Consider the following 27,678-nt stretch of genomic DNA (forward strand, 5'->3'; position numbering starts at 1 on the left):
TGCCCGCAGACCCCCAGCCGTTGCTTCTGTAGCGGCCCCTATCCTGAATGAATGGGTCCCAAAATCACTCGGGTTCAAGCTGCAATCGTGATTGCCAGCACCCTCTGAAACTGAAACTTCGTTAACGGGGTGCCGTCCGCATGTCGTAGCAAGCCCCCACCCCCCCCACACGTTGTCAACCTCTGTTTTAGGTAGGCCTCAACATGCCTCACTGGACAACCGGGACTACATGGAGCGCGCTGGTGATCAGCAGAGAATCCCCCCTCACTTGCATGTGATCCCTGCGCAGACCCCCCTCCGTGTCTCTTTTGTTAGCAGCCACTAGTTCGCTCACCCGCAGGGCCCCATAAAAAGCCAAGGAGAACGCTGCCCGGAATAGTACTACCTCGCTAGGTGAGGAGCATGTCTCCTCCAGTTTGGCCAACAAGGAGGTCAATCTCTCAAATCCTATTGGGTGCCTGGTATCCTTTTTGCGCCCCTCTAAGCGCTGCCAGCCGCGTAGCGCCTTCTGACCATGAAGTAGTCCGTCGGGTCCTTGATACCATGGAGCTGAGCCATAAATGATATGGCGGCCTTATACCGACTGGCGGTTGCCGCCGACCGGCCCTCCTCATGAAGTGCCACTAAAAATTGGGTAAAGGACCCCTCCTAACCCCAACTATGCTCCCATGTCGGACCCAAAAAGGCGCAGTACGCGCGGAACGCCCCTTCATAAGCCTTCCTTGTCTTGGGCGCTAAACTGGCTGCCACGAGGTTTTGTAGTCCGGGGCGCCAATTTGCCATAATGCTTCGGGAAATGGCGCTGCCACTAGCTCCGCTGAGGGTAGACAATCCCTGAAAGCCTGCATTTTGAAACCAGAGAGCGCATCAGCTGCATTATTCAGTACACCCGGCACATGTTTTGCCCTGAATTGTACGTTTAGTCTCCAACATTTCAAAACAATTTCTTTCAACAATCGCAATATCCATTTACAGCGTGCTGTCTGCTGATTAATGCACTCAACCACCTGTAATTGGTGCAGTGTCACCTTCTCGTTCCGAAGACACTGCAACAAGGAAGCCCTGAATTTGGCGATCTTTTCCGCCAGCAAGCGGAAGCAACCCTCCACGGAGTCTACCCCGAAACCCCGCATGAGCACGCAGAAATCCTGCAATGCCCGTGCACAGTCTCAAGAGCCCGCTGGGCCGAGAAGCAGGAAATCATCGAGATAATGCATCACATGTTGGTGGCCTGTGGCCTTCGAGAACACCCACTCAAGGAATGAGCTAAACATTTCAAAATAGGCACACGAAATTGAACAACCCATTCGCATGCACATATCCATGTAATATTTCCCCTGAATTGTAAAACCCAGCAAGTGCTGATCCTGGGGATGCACCGGAAGCAACCTAAATGCAGATTCAATATCCGATTTTGCCAACAATGCACCGGGACCTAAGCGATTCAACATTACTACTGCGTCATCGAAAGATGCATACCTCACACTGCAAATATCTGGATCGATCGCCTCATTGACGGAAGCCCCCCTTGGTGCCGACAAATTATGGATGAGCCTGTATTCCCCCGGGTCCTTTTTAGGCACTACCCCTAGTGGGGAACACACAAAATCGGCCGTTGGTGGGTCACTAAAAGTTCCTGCAACCCGCCCCAAGCCAACCTCTTTGGCGATCTTCGTGGCGGCAACCGCCGGGTTGTGCTGAACTGATAGTTGGTTCTTACATGAGGGGGCCCCCCGAAAATCACCCGCCGGGATCCTGAAGCCATACGAGAAGCCATCTCGCAGTATCCCGGCAGACACATGATCAGGGTATTTGTTCAGCCACGGGGTCAAAGCCAGAATATCTACGGGCGATTGTTTGGACTTTCGCGGCATCGTATCAATCCTGCTTGGTGCCCCCTTTCCCTCCGGTACCATTGGCTCTGGATTGGCAGCTAGTTTCGGGGTGGGAGGTGTTACCACAACTAGAGCACGCATGCCTGAACCTACACGTTCCTTGCGGCCTGCTACACGTTCCCGTATTAAAACCCCAACACACTCCTTGCTTATTTCCGTTCCCGCCTGGTCTAGGCTGAGATTACCCCCCCCATAGGTCGGTCGAAAGGGCTGAGGATGTTGCTGTTGAAAGGCCCTGGAGCCGTTTGTGCTCTACCCTGATCCCGTCAAGAGCTGCGCATGCCAAGATACAGTATCCAAACAATCCCAAGTCAATGATTCATTAAACTCTTTCGCATTTCTAAAAGCCATGTCATACCCTTTCCATTCCTCTCCTCCATACTTCTCATGGAAACCCGTGATCCTGCTCTGGTAGCAAGCCAGGTCACTCACAGTTCAGGTGTTCGTTCTGCGATAATTGCTACAAAAATTGAAAAAGCCCTGATCCAGTTCATCATAGACTCTTCGACCCTGAATTCTGCCATTTTTGCCCGCCATACACTGGGGTGCCATAAATCCTTCTGAGTCTTGGCATATTCTAACTCTTGATTATCAGTCAACAAAGAAAACATATTTATCTATTTATTAGCCCACACCAGTTCCTTGGTTGCCATAGGAATGTGTTGTGCCAAGCTTTCCCGCCTTGAGGGTACCGCGCCCTCCCCCATCATTGGGAGTGATTTCTTACCGGCTTCCGCAGCACCTCCAGCCGTGTCCGTCGACTTATTCCGGTTTTCGCCCGCAACCAGATTTGCCACCTGTGGGGGAATAGAAGGCACGTTCACTGTCCCAGCACCCCTTGTCTGCCTTAGCTGCTCGATAATCTGCCTAGCTTCTTCAGCCGGGTCTTCCACAGCCGCGGATCCCCCCGCTCCCTTTTTCAACCAGGGTAACACAGCGACCAACTGAAGCACTAGTTCGGGAGGCATTTGGTCGTTATTCAGCGGTGTGATAACCACAGGGATTGGCAATCCCCCATCCGGTGCAGGTACCGGGCTGGATGCTAGTGCTACCGGGAACATCGGGACCTCCATCGGGACTGGGGCCTCGCTAGGACCCGCTTTCCCTTTCCTCTTTTTCCCCTTATCCCCCCAATGTTTGGCAAAGCAGGCCCCACAATCCTCTTAGGTTGCCCTGGGGGCCCTGCTTGTGCCTGTACTTGTTTCCGGAGGGCCGCTAGGCCGCGACCCAGCTGGTCTACTTTACCAAATTTCCTGTCCATCGCGACACTTGGTTCACCAGTGTGCGCAGCATTCGTTCCATCTCGGAGCTCTTTCCACTCTTCTTGCCAGGCATATCCGCGTTCTGCTTTATCTCTGCCTGTTACCCAGTAGCGACTCATACTCCAGCTACGCCTTGACGACTGAAACAGAAAAAACAACGATTACACGTTCAAAAAACTGCAGATTGTTCCCTTGAGGGCTCACGAGCGACGAGTGGTGCAGCCTTCAGAGCGCATATGAGCGCATATGCGCCTCTTATCCAGCAGCGGAAAGGCGGGGCCGCGACCCCATCCCGCCCATAGGTGCACGGACTTCCGGGCGGGTGTTTAGGACAACCCTTTTAGGCGGCTGGGGCGTGCTCCGACCACGCCGCTATGGGCATACCGGCCGGGACACGCCCCCCGCCCGCAACGGTTTCCCGGGGGATCGGGGCACCCGGCCATAAGTTCGGGGTGACCGAGTGGTCTCCCCTTTCCATATGCTCTGATGACTTTAGTGAGGGGAGGCACATAAATAAAATAGGGCTCAAGCATGACCCTGATGGGACCCCGTTATCGACCGGCCTGGGTTTGCCTTGGGAGGTGCTGCCTTGGTGTCTATTCACAAGGTGAGGAATCTGCAGTTGGAAGTATCCCATTGGAAGAAAAAATTACTTACCTCCGGTAATGCGTCCTTCTGGTGGATACTCTAACTGCAGATTCCTCTCCACCCTCCCACCTCCCAATTCTGTGGAATTGTTTCTTGTTCTGTCTGTAGAAAGATCCCAATCTAAAGATCCACACACTGTCACATCTCTTCAATTGTTTGACTCTATGTTCAATGGAGTGGACAGAATCCAAAAAGAAATTGATGGCAGCATGCAGGAGTGGTTCTTATGTATCACAATTGCGGGGAAGATGAAGCCAACGCTGAGCTGCACAACGCCGGACGAAGGTGCACAGGAGCAATGCTGTGAACATTTCCAGAACCTGCCTAGTCTTTGGGGGTTACTCACAAGGTTAGGAATCTGTGGTTGATACAGTATCCACCAGAAAGTTTTCCTGAAGGTAAGTAACTTGTTCTTCAGTACAAATTTATGCTCACACAAGCGGTTTTCCCTCAGAAAATCTTTCCACGTATAATTCAGAAGAATTTGTGTGTGCAAAACATGCTGGAAAGGGTTAAAACATGTTGTTTTAGAAATCAGTAAAACCATCCTCCGTTGCAAAAATACAAAACTTGCATCAATACCCTAGTGAAACCAAACAGTGGGAACAACCATGGTAAAAACATTTACCACTTAAGGCTTTACCAGCAAAGTAATTCACCAAACTCAGAATGTATAGAATATATGCATGTATAACAAAAAGGCCAAATGACATCTAGCATAACAGAATTAGTGTGGGCTGTTAGAATGTTGATCATTGTAATCGTTTTTTAATTCATTTTTGTAGAAATTGGCAGCTATTCCACTAAGTGCATTCTGTGGCCCAGAAACTACCACGCAGTTTGAAAAGTATATACGTTTTTGCTTCATCAAAGTAAGTTGATACTTTTGAAATTGTTGATAAGCGTATCTTGTAAACCACTGTAAATGCCTGCACGGAGTCTGTGAAAAGAGTAAAATGCAAAATGCTAACCTAAAAATCTGCACGTTTCTCCAATCAAGCTACAGTATTTAATATCTAGAATAATAATGATCTTTTAAGCCCACCCCCAAAATGCTCATTCCACCACAAAGTAGACTCTTTTTGACAGTTGGTTTTAGAAAATAACAGCATAGTGCCTGGGCCAAGTGATCTCTCTAGATTTCCTTTGCAGAATGTTTTTTATACATAATGCTCTTATTCCTGTGTGATGCTCTCAAAGATAAAGTTTTCCCTTTAAAAAGGTAAACTGAATAATTTAAAGCCTGATTAAGAAGCCTTTCCACCCTCAAATCGTGCCCGTTCGTACCAATAGCATTATCCTTTCAAGTACGGTTAAATTTACCTGAACACTGTATTTCATATTTTCTCTGTCTTATGTGCCCCCAAGATGGCACAACTAAACCAGGATTGAAAAGGATCAATCTGGATCATGCGTGAAGCCCAAATTATGAATGGTGGTTCCTGGACTAGGAGTGTCCGTATTGTGTGGCCAGAAGTTATAAGTTCACAGGTAGGATTTTCCTTCGAAGATCATTTCCTGTGCTTTGTCATTCAGCTTAAGGCAGTCTTTTGCCATGCTGGATTCAATGAAAGACATACATTCTCACAAAAGAGATGCAACATTATCAAGCACACCATTAATCCTTTAAATGTATTTGGATGTAAAACCAAACAAAAAGGTGTAGGGGGCGACACCGAGACATTACAAAATACATAAAACACCTCTGTGACATTCTCAAAGTAGACAATAACATGCTGAAGTAGAGAGAAGTGCAACTGCTTGCCATGTTTAGATCTCGCCTACTGTTTACCAATATTAAAGTGGTCTTTGAGTCAGGTCATTGCTTACCATTTTTATCTTTCTTGTCACTCATTTGTTAGCATTTTATTTTTAGGGTGAAAAAGTTGATACATCAATAATGAAATCATTATTGCAGATGCAGGCAATACAAAAGTATATGCTACATTGCGTTCAACAGCATATTATATAGGATTTGTACCTCCGTACGGAGACGATAGATAAATATTGATCACTTGAAAACCTTACTGGTCTCCAGATCTCTTGGCCTCTCCTAAGACCTTCTTTCTCTTTACTCTTATACATGGAATGTTCTACAAGATAACAGGACACACATCTTTCCCATTATTGCCAAAAGGTTTGCAGGATCAAACTAGCCAGTCTGGAACAATATATACTCTAGCTATGATAATCACCACCAAAATGACTTTGGGATACACCTTTTATAAAATGACAAAAAGAAATTGCCATTATAAGTGCCCAGCATGACAATTATAAGTGCCCAGCATGACAAGTTTGTTGAAAGTGAATCTTGTGTATTAGAACATCGGAATGTGCTCTGCGCTTCTACGGGCCGGTAAAGGCCCGCAAAGCAACATTCCAATGTTTTCACAAAGGCCACTGTGAGCCCTAGGGGGTTTTAAATCCCCTCGGGCTTCAAGATGCCTTTGTTTTATTTGTTAGAAAGTTCTGCCCTCAGGTGGCAGAATGTTCTAATAGCCCTATAGCCCTTCGTAGCTGGGCCACACCGGCTATTAGAACGTTGGAATGTTGGGAGCTCCATTGAAAACAATGGAGTGCTCCGGGCTTATAATGGTTGGTATAAGCCCGGAGCTCTAACATTCCAATGTTTCTTTGTTCACAGCTCTGGCTGTGAACAAAGGCTTCAGGGAGCCTGAAGGAATTCCCATCCCCTCACGCTCCCATAAGGCTTTGTTTTGTTTTGGTAGAACATTCTGCCCTCTAGTGGCAGAATGTTCTAATAGCCTTATAGCCCTTCGTAGCTGGGCTATACCGGCTATTAAAGTCCCTCTCCCTTGTTAAAAGCCCTCGCCTTCGGCTCGGGGCCTTTAACGCTGGAGAGGGCCTTTAATAGCTGGTATAGCCCTCTACAGCGGGCTATAAGACTATATTAAAGTCCTGCGCCCTTGTTAAAGGCCCTCGCCTTCGCCTCGGACCTTTAACGCGGGAGCGGGCCTTTAGCAGCCAGTATAGCCCGCTATGGCGGGCTATAAGGCTATCTTAAATATCTTTTGATAATTTGTAAACCTATGCATCCTATACTTCTTGAGTTGTGAACAAGATGTAAGCATTGATATTGGCAACGAGGACATTCAGAGTTGGTACGTACCCTCACTTCAGTATCTTTCCGGTGTATATTGGAGTCAGAAGATGTTTTTGTAATATTGAATTGTAAGATTTAATGTGAGCAGTAGCCTATTGCCAAAGTCAGTTGACTGCTGAAACAGTTTAAGCTCAAAAATTGAATTCAGATTGGTGCCCCGATAGCTTGCATGAATATCTAAGTCATTGCGGTAACCCTGAATAAAAAGTTGTGTAGTGTGCCTTAATATTTACATTTGAAGGCTTTCAAATTGTTTCCAGTATTTAATTCTGCTTTAACTTGAGTTGATCTTTAGCTGTCCTCTGAAAGAAATCCCTAATTGTCAAATTTGACTAAGCTTTTTAATACAGTTTCCACAAATTTTACAATAATGATCCCGAAAGGGATCTGGAAGGAAAGGTACCTGCCAAAGAAGAGTGTTAGGACATTTTGCAATTGTGAACTCTCTAACCTAAATTCACCAGATTTTAATAGCTGATTACACTGTCTTAAAGTGGAATTTTTATAATGGCTTTGCTCAGCGAAAGAAAGTAAATAACTCTCGACATGGCCTACCCCCCACTCTTACGGGGAAACTACATAATTCAGTGCTCACTTGGAGCACTTGCATCCCCAAACAGAACTGCACATAACTTTTTTCAAAAAAGTGGCATTGCCGTAAAGAGACATACACATTTTTGTAATATTACAATTTTGAAAATATTACAAGTTATGATGCTTATTTATATTCAATCCCACTTCTTCAGATTCTTGCTTAATTTGATACTAGAATGGATCATAATTTAATGGCACCAACTTGTTAACGCCAGCAGTAAGAGAAACTTCTGGTGGATGATTCTTGCTGCAGATTCCTCACCTTTTCAATAACCCATGCATCAGACTGAATCTGGAAATGTGTCAACAGCTCTCCACTCTGGTAAGGCGCAGTGGCTGTACTTTAGCGTTGAAATTGACACCTTTGGGACGCCGCTGGAGTCTTAAAATGCTCCCACTGGGACCTGGCACCAGTCCCTGTTTTCCTGTGCCATCAATGCCAATCCAGAGCTTTGCTCTCCGCAGGGAATTATCTTCATGATGTTCGTCACTTTACATATTTTCTTAACCGATGCAGAACAGGGGGGTCCCCCCTGAACGTTCAGGTTTCAAACCCTACATGAACTGTGAAGGACAATATCCATCATGGATCCGCACAACATCTTTTTGAGGTGTCTGGGGTCGGGCCCCGACGTCAAGGCCTATGCTTCCTGCAGAAGCATGCACCCAAGGCCATAAAGCAGCAGGAGACCACGTTCTTTACAGCTCGGTCACATGGATGGAGCTTCAACGGTGCATCAGAAAAATAGACCTTACCAAGTAGCCATGACTTTGCACGGTGTATCCAAGCAGCATCAGGACTTCATGCTACACAGCAACTTAGACAGTTCAGGTATTCAGATGTGGAAAATCGTTTCATTTGTTTTAGGCACTCACTGCAAGACGTATTTATTTGAACCGTAATCCTATCCAGTCTGGCGGTTCGTCGCGTAACACTATTTTGAGAATCTTCCTACAAAAGTCTCTCCCATCACTTCATTTCTTGTATGGTGTGCTTTTTCAGACCCTTCTCTCCTCAATCAACATGATTTACCATGAATCATGTGAATGCGTGAAAACGGAACTGGAATGTCATTCGACATTACGGCCCTTATTACAGGTGCCAGGGGCATTTCCAAGTAGGTAGGAGCTGATTAACGATTCCGATTTGTGCAACTTTGCTACATTTCAGTGTCGTTTTCCCGGCACAGATTCCTTCAGGTGGTACCATCTTTACAATTAGTACCTATAGGTGTTTACACAGGGAAAACAAATCAGTAAAGGGAAAGCACGCATATTTCAGGACATCCTCAAGTTCCTCAACATTCCAACCCTAAATGGGGCAGTAAAATTGCCGAGAAAAACAACAAGGTGCAGTATTATTTTTCCAGAAGGTGATTTTAGATCCCCCTAAGTCTGGTACTCAGACTGTGGGCCTATCTTGTTGTCCGCTACTTTTTAATGTAGCAACGGGTCTAGTGCACCATTTTACCGCATCAGTAGATTAAATTTAAGCCATCATTAACAAGTTAAAGGAAATTCTTTACAGGCAAGCAGATACATGGGCCACCCTTCCAGTAATTATGAGTAAAGTAAAGCCACAAGTAGGAGACAGCTGGTTTTCACATTCCTGGGTCCCAGTGCTGCTGCACCTGCTGCACAATTGCCAAGAACAATTGTGGACCTTTAGCTTTTATGTTCGATATTTTCAAACCAAAATGATTTCATTATTTTCCTGCCACTCTGTTCTGTGCTGCTTTTGGTGACCAAACCATTAAAGAACGCTATTGTTGCTGCTTAAAAAGCTCTTCCTGGATGCAATAGAACCTTTAAGCTTCAATCTGTGAAACTGCCACTCCCGAACAATTTCGAGGAAAGGGTTTGACAATCCGAATTCTCTTTATTCGGCTGTGAACAGCTATAAAAGTGTGCAAGACGTGCAAAAGTAGCAATTAAATACATACAAGTTATTAAAGCATGCAATAAAATACATACAATCAGGTTTGGGATATTAATGACAATCGGGACATAAACAGGCTGAGATTAATAAAACCGAAATTAAAACAGAGTCGAGTACTGATTCGTCGATGTCCTGGAATTAACCTAAAATCATTGACCTCTTGGAGTTGACTGCAGCTTTAAGACACAGAATCACGCAACTACATATTTCGTCATCTGGTAATGTCAGTAAAACCTGATATGTTCGCATACAAAGCCGCAGATTCCTACACTTCGGAAATGGCATGAGGAATGTTTTGGTATCCATTTTATAATATTCACAGAAGAAGAGGAAATGTACCATAGTTTGTTTATGCAAGTTAGTACATGGGTACTCTCGAGAGTCGAGCTGGGCTTGGTGTCCAGCAGGTGTTGGTAGGGATAGCCCCGGGATTAAAATATAAATAATTCTTAACACTTGCTTTTTGTCTTTCAGCCCTGATACTCTCTTTTGCTCATTATAGCCGGAAGACTTGCACTTGCTTTCTAACAGAGTCACCCAGACCTCAGATGCCTGCCCCATAATTTGCTATAGAGACGCACTGTGCCGAATATATTTGCAAGAGGGGTGTGAGAACCCTTTCTCACTTGGGTAATGGGAGACTTAGCAGTGAGCCAACAGCCCTGGAAAACTCAGTCCTACTTTGTGCAATATGCTCAGACCATGTCCCAGACAAGCTGAAAGCGGGCCCCCAGGTAAGAAACGAAGCAGGTGCTTAATAGCACTTCTTTACCCAGGGTAATAGTCGAGGGTTGCATGCAGCTTGGGCCACAAGTCATTGTGAAAGATTTAGTAAAATGAGTTGATCAATCCAGATTGGCCATACAATTGACAAAGGAGTGCACTAGATGCATGCAAGGCTTTGGGGGTGCGAGCAATTAATACTGTGTCATCCACATACAATAATGCTGGTAGGGGGCACTATTCACCATGGGCACGTCTGGGGTACACTTAATAAGCTCCTTACTAAGATCATTTATGTACAAAATAAAAAGAAGTGGGGCTAAAATGCACCCCTGGCAAACACCCACCCCCGGACGAAATTAAATTCATCAGTGACTTCTCCTTTGTTCCCAAACCTGACTCTGGCCTTAATGTCCATATGCAAGGAGACCATTGAGTGGACTAGGGATGAATCCATCTGCAGATTAATGCCCCGAGAGTCAGTAAGTTAAATATTATACATTTGAGCACAGAACTCCTGTATTGGCTGCCAAGTCTATGAACTACCTTCTAAATCTTTAGGTACACTTCACAGTACAACAAATTATCGACACTACTTAAAACGTATCTTTCACCTTAGTGATGATTCATCTGAAGCTTCACACAAATATTTTTTTCTCACACCACTGCGCTCCAAAGTGTCACGTTGTGGTATCATATATATATTTTTTGTGGGTGTTGCTCCCAGTGGTTTGGAATGTCGAAGTATTGTACTGGATTTGTATTTATATAGCACCTACTACCCCTTTTCAGCACGTAGTTCGCTACTCCAGAACCCAAAAGAATTAGTAGGGGATTAGTATATGGAAATATGAGTTTATCTGAGCGGTGGACATGTGAGTCTGTTAGTTGGATTGAATTGGATAACGGAGGGATAGAACAAGGAAGAGCCTAGAAAGTGTTATTTGTGAGATCATAGTAGTAAGATGAGGTTTGGCATGAGTAAAAAGGAAAGATGGTGGAGGGAAGAGTCTCTAAAAAGGGATTAGGGAGATCATAGTAGTAAAGGACGTTTGGGGTGAGTCAAAGGAGGGATACACAAGGGAAGAACTAAGAAAAGCTTTTACAATGAGGTTTAGAGTGAGCCAGGAGGGACAGAGGATGAACGCGTCTAGAAAGGGTTATTTTAGAGATGATAGTAGAAGAATGAGGTTTGGGAAGAGTGGGTGCAGAGGATATAACGAGAGAGATATATTGAAGAACGGAGCAGTGCATTGGAGAGAGGGAAGGTTTTTTTTTCTTTGTACATGGGCACACCTTGGGTCTAAGCAAAGGGGCAGCAGGCACACGTGCTGGTAACACTAGCATCATTTAGAGATGGGAATAGATCATACACACATGCAACCACACCCCAGGACTGCAACATGCAGAAAATAAAACACAACTGATGCGTCAGCTTGACACACATCTATTAACACTGACTGCATGGAAGATGCGGTAGGCTACAACAACTGCACCCACAGTCCTAGACAAAACAGCACAACATACAATAACTGTCAAACATGACAACATGGTGTCAGACACACCCAACAAAGATATACAGAGGGCAGATGCCGAGTTACTCCTCCTTTGACTAACACAACAATATCCTTTTTAATTGAAATGTTGTAGTTAGTAGTATATTTAGAAGTACAGTAAAGCTACAACTCTACATTACTATCGCTAATCCGAGCCATGTTTAAGGAAGTCTGTTGTAAATGAATCACATTTACACTACGTCAATGTAATGTAATGTAATGATGTCTTGTAAAGCGCATGAATCACCCCACATGGGGTATCTCCGCGCTGTAGACCGCTGGGGAACCCGTCCTGGCTTTCCCTGTGAGATGGTCCCTACTGGGTATCTCCAAGGTGAAACCAGGCATCCCCGGCGTTTGTTGGGGGCCGTTGTGGAGATGAGGCAAGCTAATGCCCAGAGTTGCCAAGTGTGATCCCTGGTTAGAGTAGGCACCGAGGCGAGAATTATCGAGTCCGCTGACCCTGGTCCACGACCCTGCCGCGTCGGGAATTGAACCCTGGTCCCAGGCCGTCCTCTGCTTCCGGGTCTGCCGCCTCTAACAAGTGAGCCACACCACTCCACTCAATATAGGCCAAATAATTTAGACAATTTAAAACTAATTGCTTCTCATCTCAACTTTAAAAAATATTTACTAGCAGAGGAACATTCAAAGTAGCAATCCACAGATTAGTCCAACACACAATGATGAAATCATGCATACTACTGTTTAGTTTTCACGGTGCACCATAGGGCATGCATTTTCTTGGTTACTGCAGTGTTGCAATAATGCACAAGTTCTTTCATTTTTTCAACCACTTCTTTTTAACCCTAGGACTCTTCTAATACATAACTCACACTGCAAGTGCCGTACCTGAGATGGAGGCCTGTCACTAGGACCAATACCTGCAACATGCACATTTCTGCAGCAGGGGTATTAAATATGATGATCTATCTATGTTTGAAGCCTGTGATGGAGGTATGAAACAGTATGTGCATTAACCCATCAGGCTTTGTGAATGTTTTTAGGACCGGTGACCTGCAGCCTACACGTTTATGGCTGCAGTCATTATATTTACCATTGAACTATTTTACCAGGGTTAGAGTGGAGGGTGAGATAGATTACACAAACTACTCTGCATTAGGTGCATCACCCTCAGCTTATATCTCTCATATTTTAACTGAATCGCGCAGGGCTTCTATATTTTCTCTGCTTTTCTTTTATTTTCATTACTTTCACTTTTCTTTCCTTTCCTGCTCTTTGTTTCAAGCTGTTTCCCTCTCCTTTCACTTTTTCCATTGGTTGCTATCTTTTGCTTATTTCTCTCATTCCTTCTCATAAACTACGATATATTCATTACCACCAATTTAGCATTGTCCACTTTTTCCACATAAATTCTTTATCACATTCCACTCTGTATGTTTTTTCATATTTGCCCTCCCATTGCCTCTCTTTTTAATTGCTTTGCTTGTTCACTTTTTCCTCCATCCTTCTTGCTATTTCAGCCCACTCAGATTTGTATTTCCTTTGCTTCCCACCTTCCTTTCTGCCTCCTGAGCATTGGGCACAGGTTCCAGGGAAGTGACAAGAGCAGCCGAATGACCTTCACGAATGGAGCAGCTGAATGTGAGCCTGTGGTGAAAGGGCTCCCTTTACAAATTGAATAAACATTTTTGTTAGTAAATGGCTGTTGATTAGATTTCCCAAAGCTCTGCCTTTGTGTAGATGCTGAGGGTGAGTAGGGGTGGAACTGCAGGTAGATGGGGGCCCTTTAGGTGAGGCCAAGTATTTTCACAGGTCCATGGAATGCTTGTTGCATTTGTATTGACAACCAACAATGGAGGTGTCGCCTGTGGGTGTTGCGGGGGTGTGCTGCTGATGCAAGCTGATAACGTCAATAAATTAACTATTGATGCTCATCGTTGTCCTATTTATAAAGATACGAGCCACTTGATCATTGTCTTTATAGAATGTAATCTAACTTAAAATGGCAACCTCTTAGGGTTTTTTGTTGTTTTTATTTTTAACATTGCAGGTCCGAAATAAAATACACATATGCAAAGTGATTCCCTAAGTACACAAAGTTCATGTTATTGTTATTCTTGAAGAAGAAAGGAAAGGGCTAAGAAAATTTACTGTATATGTAATATGCATTTTAAAGCTTGAAAATAAACTTCTTGTAAATGAAATGATGTTGTTTTAGAAATGAGCTTTAGAATGCCATCACTATTACCTTTGTGTAATGTGTTATTTCGGTTCTCTCCTCCACCTACAGAAAGACAGCACACTTGATTCAGCGGAGGCCATTCTGAGGAACTGGACTAAAGAGAATTCGTGATGACTGTCACACGTCTGTTTTAGGCTGAAAATGGTGGTTTTACATGGCTGTATAATTTTAATTTTTGAGGTCATTAATCATGAAATTTGACATTTGATCTCTGGGAAAGATTAAAAATGCATTTTGTGTCGACAAAATACACTTTAAAATAATGTACTTTTACTGCTTTCTACATTTTAACTTGAAACAAATAATTGGAATTAATTTAGAATTAAAACTCTTGTAATTTGCGATATAAATGACCAGTTAGACCATATTTTAGGGTGAACATACAGAAACACAGCAGTTAGAGCTGTTGGGTGAATAGTGTGTTTTCTGTAATTTATCTGCCCATTCTAATGGGGTGTGAACGTTTTGTCTCTAATAAAATTTGGCGCCACCTAATATCACTCATAAGATCCTGTCTAGTCCACGTCATATTTTAAATATTAATTCTGCTGCAAGCCAGATATGTGGACATTTTGTTTGGGGTAGAGATCCTATCGAAAGTCATGGTTGGCTTACAGCAATTTGAAACTGCACATCGTGATGTTACTTTCTGAAGTGGTCTGCGGAAAAGTTTTGATAAATTATCTGGATCTAGAAAGGCTTTAAAAAAAAAAAAAAGAAACACAATATGCAAAATAAATGTGAGCTGCACCTCCTTTTTAGGTCGAGCTGGAGAAAGCAATGCGAAGCATTGCGTCCAGCGAAGTATCTAATGTTGTCCACTTCCTGGGAATCTGAGACGGGGGTCGGGCACGCGCGGCGATTGGTGTCTGTGGACGCGCACGTCCAGGCCGGCGCCGTGCACATCTCCTGCCTCACATTCCCTGAAGTGCGCAAACACACACATACACACATGCACACACACACACGCAGGCAGGCAAACGCACACATACACTCATGCACACACACACACACAGGCAGGCACACACACACATGCGCACACACGCAGGCACACACACACACGCGCGGAGGGAGGGTGGAGTCTGCGTCTATGGAACTGGGAAGCGCTGCAGGGAAAGCGATGTACATGATAATATCACCGCTGCTGGCCCGAGGTTCTTATAGTGTGTGAACTTACCCCCCAACTTCACCGCCGTGTGAGAGTGCATCAAGATCGTCATTCGAAGCTCCCCCAGCGGCCCGGAAACCTCGGGAGGCCGTTGCCTGCTCCACCTACGTCACCTTCGTGCCGCGCTGTGGTTGGCTCAAAGTTTCAGCGATTCCCGCCGCGTCATCAGAGGGCTGCGCCGGGATTGGCTGCAGGTCTCCAGGACTTCAGTGACATCACCTGTGCTCCCATTGGCTTTACCCAATCACATAGGGCTTGCTCTTGCCGCCACGGTCTTAGAGCTTCGTAGCTCTGCAAACAACAGGCGTTAGGGCTGGATAGTACTTAGCTTATCTGTCTCACAAGGATAAAAGTCTAATAAAGCCCCAGCTCCTTGGATCCAGTCACCTGCTGAGATCTTGCCTTTGCTGACATCAGACCAGGAGTGGATGCAACACCTGAGCACAGATATATGTGTGCGCTGCATTAGCCCACCGAGCTACCCGCCCGGTTTGTATTGATGCGTGCAGCTTGCCTTGTGCATTCTTCGCGTCATTCTGGTCTCCAAGATACTCACTTGCTCCTTTGTTGCTGTCACAGACTTGTCGATTGATTTATGTGTTCCTGTTTGAGGCGGGGCCGCACCTCCCCGTCGCAGACTCGAGTGTGAGGGACAACTGTAAGGCCAGAGGGATCCCCGCTGCGACAAGGGACCCTCAGGGCTGGGGACACCGCAGCCGCTTGTTGGAAAGGTGGCAGCCCTCGGCAGCAGGGGGAGTGGACCCCGCCGGAGCGGAAGTAAGGCGGGTGCCCCTACACGCCCTCTGCTGCCCTGATGCTCAGCTCTCCAGTCCACTCACCAGCAGTGAACTGTGTGCCAGTCACCCCAAGCCTTTAGTCTAGGAGCTTTCTCGAGCTACATACGGCTAGATTCCTGCCGAACAACCCAGCAAAGTCCGTGCGAGGATTGTATTATAGTGTATGTACCGCAGTGTTTACTTGCTGAAGATGCCTTGAGAGCTGTGCGTCCTTTGCACCCAGGGCATTAAGTGGGACGAAAAAACGAGGGGGAGGGCTTGAAAGGTGGGTGATGCCCTGAGTGCAGCTCCTGCTATTGTTATTGATGCTGGATGCTACACGGTGTGTCTGAGTTGCAGGGGCCGTCACGTATCATTCTAATCGCTCTCAGCCTCTTTGCCGGGGATTAATGCATCGCACATGCGTTCTGCATTTTAAGTGCTGTTTAAATGCACTCTGCTTGTTAAAATGTCTTCCCTCTTTATTGTGAGTAGGGTGTAGGTTCCATAGTGCACTGCGAGGGGATACTATTCTCCGTAGAACATCACGGTGTCTCAGTTAGGGCTGCGGTGCCAATTTGGTTTCAGTTCAGCTCCAGGGCCCCTCACACTGGATCCTGATGTTTGTGCAAGATTTCCTTCTTCGTTAGCGGCGTCCGAATATTCTCACCTTTTCCGATGTCCGATTATGCGATTTATTGACTTGTGTGGACTGCCATTCCTCTTTTTTTCAGTGATGTTGTGCCACTAGGTGTGGAACCGGAGAACTACACTGCCACCTTCTCCTAGTCACCCTCACACCATCACACCCTCTCACCCTCACACACCCTCACTCACCCTCACACCCTCTCACCTCCTCACCCTCACACGCCCTCACATGCTCTCACACACCCTCACTCACCCTCACTCACCCTCACCCCACACCCTCATCCTCACACCCTCATCCTCACACACCCTCACACACCATCACACCCTCACCCACCCTCACTCACCCTCGCACACCCTCACACCTCCTCACCCTCACACCTCCTCACCCTCACACCCTCACTCAGCCTCACACCCCCTCACCCACCCTCACACCCTCACCCACCCTCAACCCCTCATCCTCACTCACCCTCACAACCCCCTGACCCCCCTCACCCTCACAACCCTCTCACCCTCACAACCCACTCACCCTCACTCACCCTTACACACCCTCACCCTCACATCCCCCCACCCTCACACATCCTCACACCCTCACACCATCACACACTCACCCTCACACCATCAAACCCTCACACACCCTCATACCTCCTCGCCCACACACCCTCACTCACCCTCACACCCCCTCACCCTCACACCCCTTCGCCCCCTCACTCACCCTCACACACACCCTCACCCTCACACACCCTCACTCACTCTCACCTCCTCTCACCCTCACACACCCTCTCACCCTCACACACCCTCTCACCCCCCTCACCCACCCTCACTCACCCTCACATACCCTCACATACCCCTCACCCACCCCCACCCCACACCCTCACTCACCCTCACACACCCCCTCACCCACCCCCACCCACCCCCTCACCCTCACACACCCCCTCACCCTCCCTCACACCCCCTCACCCTCACACACCCTCTCACCCTCACACACCCTCTCACCCTCACACACCCTCATCCCGCATCACTCGTTTGCCGCCACAACATCAATCTGTGCAACCATTCAACAACTAGTTCAAATATGTTCTCTCAATGTTTCAAGCTTTATTTCAAATGTAACAAAAAGATATTAATATTTCACTGCTGTTCTAGGATTATTGTCACAATAAGACACTGTTATTTACAAAAGTTCAAGCTATTGCCATTATAAATTACAATACCTTTTATTTAAGTATTAATTATAAAAAAATTAAAAGCCATTGTTATTTGTAATATCAATACATGTAAGTCACGCAAATACGACACATATTGCATTACAAGTGCTATATGTGTCACATTTGCGAAAGTTATAACTATTGGTATTGTAAATGACAAAGCTATTAATGTAGCTATTTTCAAAAACAAAACATAACTAAAAAATGTGTAATTTACAATACCAATAGCTCAAACTTTCCTAATGCGAGACCTATTGCATTGCAAATCCTTGTTCTTAAAGAAATGAAGCAATATTTGTTGACTTCTGGCCTACTTTACTGTCTCAATTAGAAAACAGGAGTAATGCCCTTTTTGATATTTTTTTTTTCATCTTGATCAGACTAGTAGTAGATGGTGGTGCATTCATAGTAGAAACATCTCAAGCAGTTTGAAAATGAGAAATGCTCATAATGGCGTCAAAAAATATGCGTATACGTAATTTGTTTATGACTTACCTTAGACTATTACCAACTAGACATGCTACTGCATTGCATAGTTTGAATGTACACAAATGCAAGCCACAGCACAATTACAGTGATTGTATCTTTGATGGACCAAGCTACAGACGGCAGACCAGTGCATCTGGAGGGTGTTGTTTTGAAGCGCATGATGATGTGCTTGGCTATTGGCATGGAGAGTTGCGGTGATGAAAGTGCAGATGGATATGTAGGCGAGTTCCATAGGTTTAGGTCAGCTGTTCTAAAGGATCTGCACATGAGCTGATTTTCTTGCCTTCAGGAATTGCTCAGTTGTTACTTACTGCCTTATTACGATGCATCCGTGGAACGCCAGACTTGCAATCCACCAGCCCTATTACTTTTGGCGGTTTAACCGCCACAGGACCACGTCAACCCCGCAGGTATCTATGATCCTGCGGTGGTTGCACTGCCAAGCATATTTCGAATTACCTCCCGCCATCCTTTCCATGATGGTGAGCCCACCATGGAAAGGATGGCAGTGAGGCAACTCTGAGTGCTTTTAAGAGGGCACCCTGTTGTCGCCGGGCCTCGGAATGGATGCAGGGGCACATGTTATGCCCCCCTGTATTTTTGCATCCCCTGTTCCTGCACAGAAAGAAATGCACAATATTGTGCATTGCTTTCCGTGCAGGAATGGGCTGCAGCGTGCTCACAGCGGTGCATGTCTAAGGCACACATTTGTGCCTTAGATACGCACCGATGTGGGCCCAACGCAGCAGGACCACCCTCACAGGATTAACTCATAATCAGGCAGGTGGTTGAACTACAGGTTTGGGGGTCTTGAAGCGGGGTGCTGGCGTGGTGGCCCACTGCAAGACTGCCAAACTCGCAATAATATAGTGAATAAAGTGAGCTACCCAGTAGACCTTTGGGGGCTGGGTGAAAAGTAATAGAATGGGTAAAATGGCCTCCAAAGGAGTTTGTTTTAAGAATTAAATTTGATTGTATAAATGAATTCGGTACAGGTAACTTAATTGTCCTGGACAAAATTAATTTCAATAAATCAGATCAAACAACATATATCTCAGACTACCAAGACATGACAATACTTCACATTAAGACAATTATTGACATAGAAACAAGTAGACATGTGTATAAGCAAAAAAGTAGATTTTATCAAAGTTTAAATCTTGCAGGGAAAAATACAATAAACCAAAATGTGCAACACAGGAATACAAGACAAATGTCAGAAAATTAATCAAACTCTCTGTATAGCCTGTGCAAAGCTTATCCAAAAAACAGATGTAAAAATATTTTCTTTCGGATAAAGCAGAAGTCGACGTTTCGGTCTCTATGGGCAACTCAGTAAGACCATCATCAGGACAATGCAAATTAATATTGTAACTCCCTATTGAAAATAGAATAAAACAGTTTCAATACAGCATAAAAGGACAAAGTCCATCAATTGTTATTGCACTATACACACAAGAGAACAAACAAATGACATTAGACTTATACTAAGATAACAGTGAATCTAATACATCATTGCAATCATAAGGACAAAAAACAACATTGAGACAAAATTTACAGGTGAAACAGAAAATTCAGTAGTTCAACAGTATAATAGCATAAATTTAATTCAAAATTGGGAGCTGCAAAGAAGCTAATTATATTAGATCGATTATAGCAAATATAGAGTGTATAGTTTCAATCAAAGCAGCCACTAGGATTAATCTGAACAGGATTATCATCAGACGTTCACTTGATGGCAGTGATCTTAAATTTTTAGGGTTAGGCAGCAGCACATATACAACCTGAGCTAATTTGTACTTCATGGTTATATAGAAACATACCCAAAGGCGAGAATAACTACAGGTATCTTTAAGCTTTAGAATTTGGTGGCTTCAGTGATGGTAATTATTCAATCTGTAAATATTGGAAAGATTCTAAGTAATTTAATCAACTAAGTTGACATATTTAGTTAGTTATACTAACATCAAAAGTACCTTGGTTCAATAGCCACCTGTCGAAGTCTTTAACAGGGACTCAGGTATTGCGTGGAGTTTAATCTGTAAGCTATAGGGAGAAAGGCGGGGAATTTATTAAAATTTATTAAAATTCTCCTCCATGGTATTAACACAGTAGTCTCACATAGGCTAACCTCTGTAATTACCTTCAAAGAAGTGAAAAGGAAGAGAATGATTGCTCTCCTTATTCCTAGCGCACGTCAAGGATAATCGAGTTGTAATAACACGATCGTCTAGTAATGAACGATCTGAAAAAATGAGAATTTAAAAGTGGTTAAGTGATGATCCATCCCCGAAATAACGGAGTATCGATGGGTCAGCAAACTATTCTGATCTATAATCAGCATTTACCTGTTGGGCTTCTACGAGTTCAAGTCGCGGGGAATCTCTACCGTCACTCTGTAGGTAAAACGCTACGAGTGAAAGTCTCGTGTATTTATCCTCACTTATGTTTGGAGATCGAAATGGGACTAGTTTTGAAGCGCCATCTTGTAGTGGCTAGGAGTTGAATTCTAACTAAGATAGAATACTTAGTGTTTCACTAGCATTTATCATGAAAACCTAATCAAATCCAGACATAAAGCCTGAACTTCTGTACTTAATAGACCATTTGTTGAAAAGTGCATAGCGGTATAGATAAACTCACCGCAACTCATACATAGATTGAGAGAGTGCATAGCGGTATAGATAGACTCACCGCAACTCATACATAGATGAATAAGGAGCAATGATTTAGTATCAATAATCATTTTCAACAACATGTAATACAATACATGGAAGCATTAATAACGAAAGCACCACATTTGCGCTCCATAAACAGTTAACAATTTGGAAATGGTGATCAATCCAAACAGTGACCATACATTTTCTGGTGTCAGTTGGGATCAACTCATTTTACATAGCAGAAATCATTGTATACTTTACAGCTTGACTGATCTAAATGTTATTTAGAAACAGATTGTTTTTTGGAATACATAATACAATGAGAAAACCGTTGTGAGTAGCATTTACGATCTAGATAGTGTAGACCCAACTGAACTCATTAGGTTAGGCATGCCAAAGCCTGCCATTCTGTCGATGAATTTAATCCTTTATTAACAGTGTCAGTGATACATATCAATTTGCCCTCTCTTAAAGAGAGTACTCTATCCATATTGTTGTGTCTTTTATTTGGTTTGATAACCTAAAGCACCCACCACGTCATATCTGTTTCTTTATGACCAAAACGCAAGTAGTGTTCCACAAGTGTGCGTTTTCTTTTTTGCACCTAATGCGTGATTGGTGCTGTAAGATTCTTTTTTTAACCGGTTGGATTGTTTTTCCAATATAGTGCAGTTGGCACGGGCACTGGATGCAATAAATTACAGTAGTAGTGTTACAATTTGAAAAACTTTTGGCTGTAAATTTGACACCGTTGATTTCACATGACTTAACTGTTATAGTTGTGAAACAGGCTGTACAGTTATTACATTTAAAATGCCCTATAATCGGTGTGGTTTGTAGCATGTTGGTCAGAGAATTTTTTACAACGGGTTCTTCATAGGCATGAACTAGTCTGTCTCAAATGTTAGTGCCTCTTTTGAAGGCAAACAGTGGTTTTTTTGATAATTCAGGGATAGATGTCATTAACTTCCAATTTCTGGTTATTATTGTCTTGATGATATTAGAGTGTGTGCCAAAGGTTGATACACATACTATATCATCTTTATTTTGGTGCTCACGGGTGTTTAGAAGAGCTTCACGATTGTAATACCAAGCACGCTTCATTGATTTACGAAGAAGCCGTGAAGGGTAACCGCGTGCCATGAGTTTCAATTTTAGCTTATTAGCCTCAGAGAAATCATTTTTGAAGGTACAATTTCACCGCAAGCGGAGAAACTGACCAAATGGGAGGCCGTCTTTGAGGGCCTGGGGATGGTGACTTTTGTAACTGAGAAGAGTGTTTCTGGCAGTTTCCTTTGTATACAGAGTAGTGTACAAACGATTATTATCGCCATTTCTGATGGTGATGTCAAGAAAAGGCATTTCTATCGAACTGTGATCTAGGGTGAATTTTAAGTTGGTGTTTCTTGAATTCAACCATTGATGAAACAGTTCCAGTTTTTCAGTGCTGCCATGCCAGATCATAAAAACATCGTCGATGTAACGAATCCACTTGCGAATGTTATCAACAAATGGATTGGCTACATCGAGGACATGTTGTTCTTCAAAGGAGGAGACATAAATGTTGGCTATGTCAGGGGCATAGACTGCGCCCATCGCTACCCCCTTTAATTGCTGGAAGTAGCTGTTCTGAAAAAGGAAAACATTTTCACAGAGAGATATTCTAACACATTCCGTGATGAAAAAAGTGGGTACCGAATGTGGTTGGGGTCTTGATTCTAGAAGTTTATCTAGGAGATCCAACACAGGCAACAAAGGTCCCGTCACACAGCTTCCCTATGAGTCAGATATCAATCAACTGGAACGCCTAAAGAAAAAATTGGTGCGAACTGAGCTTCACGCTAAGTTCTTAACCGACTGTTTAAATTCCAACATCATACCTGCGGGTTTACAGATTCGCAACATTCCGATTATTTTTGTCGATGACGAGGAGTTCAAAATAGGTTTCAGCTTCTCTGCAAATCGTTGCTCAAGAACCTGGATGGTTCTAAGCATCGAAACAGCCCTCAGACAAATTAAGATCCTTACAAAAGAAATCGAAACCCTTGAAAATAAGATCACGGGAGATAGCACCATTACCAACAGTAAAGCACTCCTTGACAAGGTTAAACAAACAGTAAAAGAATTTGAAGAATTTAACTCGCATAAAAAGACTGAAAAATTACAAAACGACATCAGGCGATACAATAAAGAACGTACGTATCCCTACCTTAGAAAAGATTTTTACACAAACCAAGGGGCCAACCTACAGCCATCCAAAAGGGTCACTTTTTCTGATTCAGGCACTGAATCTGGGAGTGAAAAATCCTATGATCCCAACTACCACCGGTACGATCAACAGCCATCCACGTCCAATAAAGGTTTTTTAGCCCAGGACCAAAGATCAACCAGACCCCCTCGGAGACCACAGCCTCCGAAGCGAGGATGGTACCGCAACCAGTACACCCCAGGATTCCGTCAAACCCGGAACCAATACTACGAATGGTAGAAACAGATCAAACCATTCCCATCTTTAATATATCAACCCATCTTTTGTCAGAGCATGAGATATCTGTACTATCACAGGGTTTAAGCTATGTACCTACATACAGAAACAATATTTTTAATACCAAACTTGAACTATATCTTTTCTTCCGCACCATCCGTTTACGTAATTATTTTGCCAACAACATCAGTGATCCCAAGAAAGGCATTACAGACTTAAGAAATCCATCTACTTTCTATCCCACAAATGCGATGGTGCACAAAGAGATTCCAACGTTTGAAAATGCAACATTGATCGAAATTGAGAATCTTTTTAAAAAACCCTTAGGCTATAAAGCAAACCTAACTAAACCACAACAACAGGCCTTACACAATTTGCAGAATCTCTCTACAGCTCTACTAAAACCTGCAGATAAGGGAGGAGGAATTGTGCTTTGGGAAAAATCAAAATATGAGAAAGAAATGCAGAAACAGTTGACAGGTCTATCTCACTATAAAAAATTGAGTGGAAACCCTTCCACACGCATAATGAAAGAAATCGTAAGTCTCAGCAAACAAGGTCTAGAGGGAGGATGGCTGAATGAAAAAGAAGCTGCCTTTCTTGTTAATAAAAATGCGACGGTCCCAGTAATATAATTACTGCCAAAAGTACATAAAGATCCGTTGGACCCTCCTGGCCGCCCAATTGTTTCAGGGTGTAATTCGATTCTAAAGCCCCTGGCACAATATGCCGATTTCTTCATCAGACCCTTTGCAGTAGACAATCCCAATTACATCAGGGATACTATGTCAGTAATCAATGCAGTAGAGAACCTAACTTTTGATCCTATTGGTGACATCCTAGTTTCTATGGATATAGAAAGCTTATACACCAATATCCCCCAACTCGAAGTGTTGGATCTCCTAGATAAACTTCTAGAATCAAGACCCCGACCACATTCAGTACCCACTTTTTTCATCACGGAATGTGTTAGAATATCTCTCTGTGAAAAATGTTTCCTTTTTCAGAACAGCTACTTACAGCAATTAAAGGGGGTAGCGATGGGCGCAGTCTATGCCCCTGACATAGCCAATATTTATGTCTCCTCCTTTGAAGAACAACATGTCCTCGATGTAGCCAATCCATTTGTTGATAACATTCGCAAGTGGATTCGTTACATCGACGATGTTTTTATGATCTGGCATGGCAGCACTGAAGAACTGGAACTGTTTCATCAATGGTTGAATTCAAGAAACACCAACTTAAAATTCACCCTAGATCACAGTTCGATAGAAATGCCTTTTCTTGACATCACCATCAGAAATGGCGGTAATAATCGTTTGTACACTACTCTGTATACAAAGAAAACTGCCAGAAACACTCTTCTCAGTTACAAAAGTCACCATCCCCAGGCCCTCAAAGACGGCCTCCCATTTGGTCAGTTTCTCCGCTTGCGGAGAAATTGTACCTTCAAAAATGATTATTTCTCTGAGGCTAATAAGCTAAAATTGAAACTCATGGCACGCGGTTACCCTTCACGGCTTCTTCGTAAATCGATGAAGCGTGCTTGGTATTACAATCGTGAAGCTCTTCTAAACACCCGTGAGCGCCAAAATAAAGATGATATAGTATGTGTATCAACCTTTGGCACACACTCTAATATCATCAAGACAATAATAACCAGAAATTGGAAGTTATTGACATCTATCCCTGAATTATCAAAAAAAACACTGTTTGCCTTCAAAAGAGGCACTAACATTCGAGACAGACTAGTTCATGCCTATGAAGAACCTGTTGTAAAAAATTCTCTGACCAACATGCTACAAACCACACCGATTATAGGGCATTTTAAATGTAATAACTGTACAGCCTGTTTCACAACTATAACAGTTAAGTCATGTGAAATCAACGGTGTCAAATTTACAGCCAAAAGTTTTTCAAATTGTAACACTACTACTGTAATTTATTGCATCCAGTGCCCGTGCCAACTGCACTATATTGGAAAAACAATCCAACCGGTTAAAAAAAGAATCTTACAGCACCAATCACGCATTAGGTGCAAAAAAGAAAACGCGCCACTTGTGGAACACTACTTGCGTTTTGGTCATAAAGAAACAGATATGACGTGGTGGGTGCTTGAGGTTATCAAACCAAATAAAAGACACAACAATATGGATAGAGTACTCTCTTTAAGAGAGGGCAAATTGATATGTATCACTGACACTGTTAATAAAGGATTAAATTCATCGACAGAATGGCAGGCTTTGGCATGCCTAACCTAATGAGTTCAGTTGGGTCTACACTATCTAGATCGTAAATGCTACTCACAACGGTTTTCTCATTGTATTATGTATTCCAAAAAACCAACTGTTTCTAAATAACATTTAGATCAGTCAAGCTGTAAAGTATACAATGATTTCTGCTATGTAAAATGAGTTGATCCCAACTGACACCAGAAAATGTATGGTCACTGTTTGGATTGATCACCATTTCCAAATTGTTAACTGTTTATGGAGCGCAAATGTGGTGCTTTCCTTATTAATGCTTCCATGTATTGTATTACATGTTGTTGAAAATGATTGTTGATACTAAATCATTGTTCCTTATTCATCTATGTATGAGTTGCGGTGAGTCTATCTATACCGCTATGCACTCTCTCAATCTATGTATGAGTTGCGGTGAGTTTATCTATACCGCTATGCACTTTTCAACAAATGGTCTATTAAGTACAGAAGTTCAGGCTTTATGTCTGGATTTAATTAGGTTTTCATGATAAATGCTAGTGAAACACTAAGTATTCTATCTTAGTTAGAATTCAACTCCTAGCCACTACAAGATGGCGCTTCAAAACTAGTCCCATTTCGATCTCCAAACATAAGTGAGGATAAATACACGAGACTTTCACTCGTAGTGTTTTACCTACAGAGTGACGGTAGAGATTCCCCGCGACTTGAACTCGTAGAAGCCCAACAGGTAAATGTTGATTATAGATCAGAATAGTTTGCTGACCCATCGATACTCCGTTATTTCGGGGATGGATCATCACTTAACCACTTTTAAATTCTCATTTTTTCAGATCGTTCATTACTAGACGATCGTGTTATTACAACTCGATTATCCTTGACGTGCGCTAGGAATAAGGAGAGCAATCATTCTCTTCCTTTTCACTTCTTTGAAGGTAATTACAGAGGTTAGCCTATGTGAGACTACTGTGTTAATACCATGGAGGAGAATTTTAATAAATTCCCCGCCTCTCTCCCTATAGTTTACAGATTAAACTCCACGCAATACCTGAGTCCCTGTTAAAGACTTCGACAGGTGGCTATTGAACCAAGGTACTTTTGATGTTAGTATAACTAACTAAATATGTCAACTTAGTTGATTAAATTACTTAGAATCTTTCCAATATTTACAGATTGAATAATTACCATCACTGAAGCCACCAAATTCTAAAGCTTAAAGATACCTGTAGTGATTCTCGCCTTTGGGTATGTTTCTATATAACCATGAAGTACAAATTAGCTCAGGTTATATATGTGCTGCTGCCTAACCCTAAAAATTAAGATCACTGTCATCAAGTGAACGTCTGATGATAATCCTGTTCAGATTAATCCTAGTGGCTGCTTTGATTGAAACTATACACTCTATATTTGCTATAATCGATCTAATATAATTAGCTTCTTTGCAGCTCCCAATTTTGAATTAAATTTATGCTATTATACTGTTGAACTACTGAATTTTCTGTTTCACCTGTAAATTATGTCTCAATGTTGTTTTTTGTCCTTATGATTGCAATGATGTATTAGATTCACTGTTATCTTAGTATAAGTCTAATGTCATTTGTTTGTTCTCTTGTGTGTATAGTGGAATAACAATTGATGGATTTTGTCCTTTTATGCTGTATTGAAACTGTTTTATTCTATTTTCAATAGGGAGTTACAATATTAATTTGCATTGTCCTGATGATGGTCTTACTGAGTTGCCCATAGAGACCGAAACGTCGACTTCTGCTTTATCCGAAAGAAAATATTTTTACATCTGTTTTTTGGATAAGCTTTGCACAGGCTATACAGAGAGTTTGATTAATTTTCTGACATTTGTCTTGTATTCCTGTGTTGCACATTTTGGTTTATTGTATTTTTCCCTGCAAGATTTAAACTTTGATAAAATCTACTTTTTTGCTTATACACATGTCTACTTGTTTCTATGTCAATAATTGTCTTAATGTGAAGTATTGTCATGTCTTGGTAGTCTGAGATATATGTTGTTTGATCTGATTTATTGAAATTAATTTTGTCCAGGACAATTAAGTTACCTGTAC

The 27,678-nt window shown here is 43.1% G+C and overlaps 1 protein-coding gene across 2 annotated transcripts in view; it reads left to right on the plus strand.

The window, feature by feature from the left end:
* Positions 1 to 14,454, plus strand: part of KYAT3 (kynurenine aminotransferase 3) — a 425,395-nt gene extending 410,941 nt beyond the window's left edge. For both annotated transcript variants that reach the window (XM_086953965.1, XM_086953966.1), the window contains 2 exons: positions 4,591 to 4,677; positions 13,996 to 14,454. In XM_086953965.1, the coding sequence (XP_086810091.1) occupies positions 4,591 to 4,677; positions 13,996 to 14,058 (150 nt within the window). In that variant the 3' untranslated portion in view covers positions 14,059 to 14,454. The remainder of the gene's footprint in view (positions 1 to 4,590; positions 4,678 to 13,995) is intronic.
* The last annotated feature ends 13,224 nt before the right edge of the window (positions 14,455 to 27,678 follow it).

The sequence above is a fragment of the Lissotriton vulgaris genome, chromosome 1_1, assembly GCF_964263255.1.
Source record: "Lissotriton vulgaris chromosome 1_1, aLisVul1.2, whole genome shotgun sequence".
NCBI classification, from domain to species: Eukaryota; Metazoa; Chordata; class Amphibia; order Caudata; family Salamandridae; genus Lissotriton; species Lissotriton vulgaris.